This window comes from Seriola lalandi, unplaced genomic scaffold, assembly GCF_002814215.2.
Source record: "Seriola lalandi dorsalis isolate HSWRI2012SDOR001 ecotype SW California unplaced genomic scaffold, Sedor1 jcf7180002054763, whole genome shotgun sequence".
Taxonomy (NCBI): Eukaryota; Metazoa; Chordata; class Actinopteri; order Carangiformes; family Carangidae; genus Seriola; species Seriola lalandi.
In genome coordinates this window covers 245,952-251,951 of record NW_019525316.1, presented here as the reverse complement: position 1 = coordinate 251,951, position 6,000 = coordinate 245,952, and the positions used below count along the sequence as shown (strand labels likewise).

Sequence of the window (6,000 nt, the reverse complement as noted above, 5' to 3'; positions counted from 1 at the left end):
AAAAAAAAAAAAAAAAAACTTTAACAGTAAATCCACCTCTTGATTAGCTTTGAATCTAACTGAAACCCTAAACCAGATTTGGGCCCTTGAGTCTGGTCACCATGGAAACACAAAACCTTCCTCACACCCCCCCTTCAGGGTGAGTCTCACTCCGGCCTCATACCCACAGGTCCTATGCCTCAAAGCACAATGAAGAAACCTATCAAGTCAAAGGATAGACTTTTCAACCAGCTGCAGTTTCCGCTGACCCCTCTCACTCCACTCACTCTGCTTACACATGGATGAACTTGTAGGACAAGGCAAAGCATCAGGTACAAGGAAACAGAATGGCAGAAAACAAGAAAGGGATACAAGAGTATCAGACAACACAGCAAACACAACCAGCTGTCTTTGTCAGTTTTGGATAAAAAAAAAAAAAAATCTATGGAGCATTCACAAGTAAGTGTGATTGTGTGTGAGAGAGAGAGGGAGAGAAATAATGAGAAACAGAGAGGATATTTCTCATTAAAAACACTTGAGGCTGCAGCTTCTTTCTAGAATAAACTAGGAAATGTGATTTCTATTGGTCATTTCTTCTGTACATTATATATGTTAGAGATGTTTTGTGTTTATGTATTTGCCTTAAAGCTGCCAAGTGACGAGTCGCTCCAAATTTAATCAAAACCAATTCCCACTAAAATCCACCCTGATTACTCATCAGTGACTAACAGTACAGAGGATCACAGCAGTGAAGATGAAGTGATGATGAAGCACAGGGGAGACTAGTGTTGCAACAGAGATACAACAGATACATGTACTGTAAAGGACATCAGTAACACAGCCAGGTGACAAGAAACTAACAAGTGGCACAATTCTTTTTGGTGGCACCAAAATATTGTTGCACTGAATAAAACAGCTCACCAAAATAAAAGAGAAAAGAGTTCTTATTTGTATCAGCACAGCACAGGCTAAGCAGTCCTGTTTGTGCAATCATAACAACCTGCCCACCTCCAGCAGAAACAGAGTGAGGACAAACGGCAAAACCTTGTTTACTGCACTTTCAAACTTCTGAACAGATGGCTCATCTAAGAGCCACAATGAGCAAAACAAATATGTTCATGCAAAACACTCCTGTCTCAGTGTAATTGTAGGAACTTGTTGGTGATGCGTGCAGCTTGCAGGAGCTAAGAACACATGTGCACGGACATTTCATACAGTTTGTCTACAGTCAGGACTTTGGAAACACTGACATCTGTTCTCAGGCTGGAATAAGCAAGGTTTTACTTTGTCAACAAAACCGAGGGATCTGTGAGGTCTCTATAAATAAAAAAAACAAAAACAACTTGACTTTGTCACAGACCTTCATTATTAGTCATTTGAGGAATTTGCAACACATGGACACCAATAAATTTCATATGCCAGTGCATGCTGGGTAGTGTTGAAAGTGGATAAACTGTCATCTTAATCATGTCTGTTAAAGTGTAAAATATTGGGCATCTCATCACGGTGATATTAAAAAGTCACTGTTATCCATTTGCAGCAAACACCTGTTTCTCTAGAGAAGAAGCTGCAACATCAAATCCAGTTTGGGCATGTTTCTTAGACAGTAACCCGCCTACAATGGCAATATAGACAAAGGCAAAGACCATTATCTGTGCAGGAAAAGGAAGATGGAACTGCTCCAAAGGAGCTGATAGAGAACAGCGAGAGTATGTAAAGAAAAATGATTTCAATCGCTCCCCTGGTATTCCCGAAACACAAAACATCAATTTGAAATTTGGTTCAATTTTTTTGACAAAAGTAAACAAAAAAAAGACTGGTAAGAGATTTATTTTCTGTGTATTTTCTTTAGAGACATAACGGTGTGGAAGTGAAGATGCTGTAACAGCCAGTGCTACAGCCTGAAGACAAACAGTAAATCTTCAGATTGGGCCTCAGGACACTTCCTGCTTCAGGAACTGTTCTTCCAGGCCAAACCGGTGTTAGGCCCCGTCCAAAGTACAGAAGCTCCTCCCTGAACCCCTTCCCCCTCCGCAACACACATTCTGCAGGAAAAACCGTACAGAAAACAAGGAAGTACACACAGCATTCTTCTCTCCACCTCATCTCTCTTTATCTCTGTTGATCCTGTAAACCAATGAAAGTAAAGAAGAGGAGAAGCTCATGAAATTGAGTCCATTTCCTCTCTTCACATTACTCTACACCTGAACCTTTATGGAAACCGCAACCCGAAGCCTCCGTCTGCTGTTACAGGCTCTAGCTCGGTGTGGAAAACCAATGAGAGAGCACTGGAGTGGAGCAACAACACCAACATCCAACATCTGATTCTTTCAAAAACAAAAAAAAAAGCTCCTGTGAACCCCCATACAGAATTAAGACCAAGAAATAAAAAATATTAATAAGAAAATAAAATAATTACAAAATAAAAACATCAGAGAGTTCTATTTCACCAGCATTGAAGAAAGTAAAAGAACAAAAAGAATTCATTCGTCATTTGCCTCTGGAACCATCAATGAAAAAACACTGAGGTATGTAGTTTGGATGGAAAGCCTCTTCATCGCTTTTATCCTCATCACGATCATCACTGTCGCCACCCATCCATCAAATACAGTCAAGTTTCTGCTTACTCCAGTATGGTCTGCAAGCCCCTCCCCCCAGGGGGCGTGGCTCGTTGTGTTTTTTTGTTGTTTTTTTTTGTTGTTGTTGTTTTTCTTTTAGGTGGGGTGAGGTGGGGGAGAGGGGTGTAGACATGACTGGCTGCACCTCTGAGGAGGAGGAGGAGGAGCTAAAAGCATCCATTTATCCATTGAGTTTGTCTTTCTCCTGGAGTCCATCTTCTTACCAGCGTTTCAGAGTCCGTTGGTGTCTCTATCCAAGATCCAACTCTGTAGCGCCCCCTATGATTGTAAATTGAGGGTGAACTTCCACTGCTGGTTGAGGCTGGGGCTGCAGACCTCCACAGTGAGTCCGCCCATCCTGGCACTGCGGCTGTCCAGACAGAGGTTACTGCCCACGTGACGAAGCTTCGAGTTGGACTCAATCTGCTCCCATTTCTGTCGAGAAGAAATCGACAATATGAGACACACATACAAAACACGTACTGTGCAGAAATGTTACAAATGTCCCTCGAGACGAGAGTGAAGCTGCTGACCAAACGCAGTGTCTTTACCTGTCTGCTGTCATTCTCTCGACAGCCTTGTAATTTAATGAGGGAGCCGGCTGTTCTGTCCACCACAGTCAGACACAAGTCCATGTGTTTAACCGATTTATCCTTGGTCAGGGCCCACTCCTTTACAAAAATACATAGATGTAAAAATATTAGTATAAATGCTCTGAGCTTTTTCCAATAAACCTGATGTTCTATTATATAACATAATATGGCTGCACAATACATGTTACGGTGCTGCACAAAAAATCTATTAGTGGTTATTTGAACAAAAAGTCCCATTTACTTACAACAACTGGCACACACTGAGTTTGACATATTACACTGAACAAATGTCTGGCATTACTGCAAATTGGTTGATCAAGTGACGATGAAAGTAAGACCAGTTTTACCCTGTTTACATGAACACATAAAAAGGAAAATTTTCGATCTATAATGGTATGTGCTGCTCTGATTTAACAAACAATCGCAGCAATAGATAATAATGTATCTGTGTTATATTATACTCTTCCTCTAAAGCTGACACCCAAAGGAGGAACTGCTAGTATCCATAGAGACATTAATTTCCCCTCAAAACACGTTGTCTAAAGAACCACATTGTCATTCACGTCTAATTGAACAGGCCGTCTTTGCTGGTCGGAGCTGCGGTTAATTTCAAGCTAGATTTGATACAGCACAAGTTTGAAAAGTTTTGAAAACTACTTATGTGGCAAGAACAGCAAAATGATGAGAGTAAACCAGATATGTAAAGTCGACGTCTGGAGCAGCAGTTTCCCCCCTCTACACCTGTCGTTCTATTTCAGGAAAAAACTATTTGAGAAACTGCCGACATAAACACACTGGTGTAAGCTCATGCACACACTCACACTCACACACACACTCTCACTCACACACAAATAGTGGAAACTCTCTACATTCAAAGTGCTCCAAGAAATTACCACGTCCTCTAAGAGCAATGTACAATACTTCAGTGAACAGAAACTCTGTAAGTTCAGCGCATATGTCACAAGTCAAGCCGAAAAAAAATAAATTAGTCAACCCTGAATGCTAAAATAGCTGAATCCTTTAACATATCCTCTGTATTCTCACCACAAGTGCCACCAGCTGCCACCCAGGTGTTTCTAGAGCAAAGATTTGACAAGCTGACCTGTGTGTGTCCTCGTGGTAACGCTACCTGGTTTCCCCCAGCGTTGTGGCATTCATAGACGCCCACCACCCCATCAGCAAAATGACCCAGGGTGTCCAGACAGTTTCCTCCCTGCTGCAAGGCTCCAAACGCTATGTCCTGGTGATCTGGGACCCTAAACAAACACAAACACAGTGTTGTTAGATTGCATATTAACTGTATCGTGCTTGTATCAAGATATTAAGGCTTTATAATTTGACTGTTAATAGCAGAAAGTGATGTAAGTATGGTGACAGAAAAGGAAAGTGCCAATGGGACAGTATAGTATTTAAGTTATTACATCTGAAACAATAACAATTTAGAACTTTTCACATTTATGCATTATTTATCTCATTCATATAAGACAAACTGCAAACCTGCCAAAATGTAATAATGTGTTTGAATCATAATTGCAGATAATGGTTAGTCATTAGTGTCATTGCAGCCATTTGCACTCCATCACATTATATAAAATGCTCTCATTGTCTTACCTCAGTTCAGGGTAGACATTCTCCAGGTACCATTTAAATGGCTTACAGCCTAATCTCTTCTTCATCTCCAAACGGCTCTGGATACTGGGTGAAAGGAAGAGACAGTGAGAGAATTAAAGCATTGATCACTTGTGGTTCCCAATACATCTCTAAAGTTTGACTGAATTAAAGCCCTGCTCAGTCATTCTGTAAGGGCAGGGGGTGGAGGCCCAGGGCACATCTGAGGCGGCATCCTTTGGGGAAAATAACTGATTAGGCTGACACTGGAGGAAGATGCCCAGAGTGTTCCCACAAGGTCACACAAGAAGCCTTTTTATCTTTGTCTCTCTACACCGCATGAATGTGAGAGTACATAAGACTCTTCTGGAGGCGGGACGAGGAACAAAGACGCAGTAAGCTAGGTTGCAGATAAGGTGGAAAAGAAGGGAACAGACAACACAACAACAGGAAGTCACACAGAACAATAATAATGGTAACATGCTCATGTTTAACAAGTATAATGTTTGCCATGTTCAACATCTTTCAGTTCAGTGTGTTAGCATGCTAATAGATATTACATAGTACTAAAGGTACAGCTAAGGCTGAGTGATGGGAATGTCATTAGTTTTGCAGGTGTTTGGCAATGAACCAAAGTACTGGACACATTTAAATATTGACCACACGATGGTGGTAAATGAATTGCCAGGGAATCACTGAAGTTATTACCCTTCATCCTGAGGGGGATATGAATGTGTGACACAAATTTCATATCAATCCATCCAGCATTTGTCAGGACAAAACCTCAAATGTCAGCATTGTGGTTTTGTGCCAATATTTTACCATCTTTTAGATGGTAAAATATTTCAGTAGATTAGTGAAAAATTTGACCTGCTGGTGGCGCTAGACAAAGAATCCCAAGAGTCAGCAGGTGTCATCCTCTGGGAACCATAAATATCTGCACAAAATTTAATGTCAATCCATCCAGTAGTTGTTGAGATATTCCAGTCTAATATCTCAAAGAGAAGTCCACCTGACATTACCATCCCTAGAGCCAAGTCGCTCGCATGGCTAAAAACTCTAAAACAATCCTGTTTTAATATCCATCTACCGTTTTCATGGAGCTCTGCCATCTGATCCTTGATCCTTTTTACTAAAGCCGTTTGTGTCCATCATGTTCTTTTTCTTTGCCCTATGCCGTTATAATTTCACACTAATCCCTT

The 6,000-nt window shown here is 41.0% G+C and overlaps 1 protein-coding gene across 2 annotated transcripts in view; it reads right to left on the bottom strand.

Moving 5' to 3' along the window:
- Positions 1-905: 905 nt before the first annotated feature.
- galnt2 (UDP-N-acetyl-alpha-D-galactosamine:polypeptide N-acetylgalactosaminyltransferase 2) overlaps positions 906-6,000 on the bottom strand; it is a 51,481-nt gene continuing 46,386 nt past the window's right edge. Inside the window, exons 13-16 of one of the 2 annotated variants that reach the window (XM_023424995.2) lie at positions 4,802-4,885; positions 4,293-4,446; positions 3,149-3,268; positions 906-3,032 (exon numbers count right to left, since the gene is read on the bottom strand). In XM_023424995.2, the coding sequence (XP_023280763.1) occupies positions 2,877-3,032; positions 3,149-3,268; positions 4,293-4,446; positions 4,802-4,885 (514 nt within the window). In that variant the 3' untranslated portion in view covers positions 906-2,876. The remainder of the gene's footprint in view (positions 3,033-3,148; positions 3,269-4,292; positions 4,447-4,801; positions 4,886-6,000) is intronic. The other variant, XM_023424996.2, reaches the window with a different exon arrangement.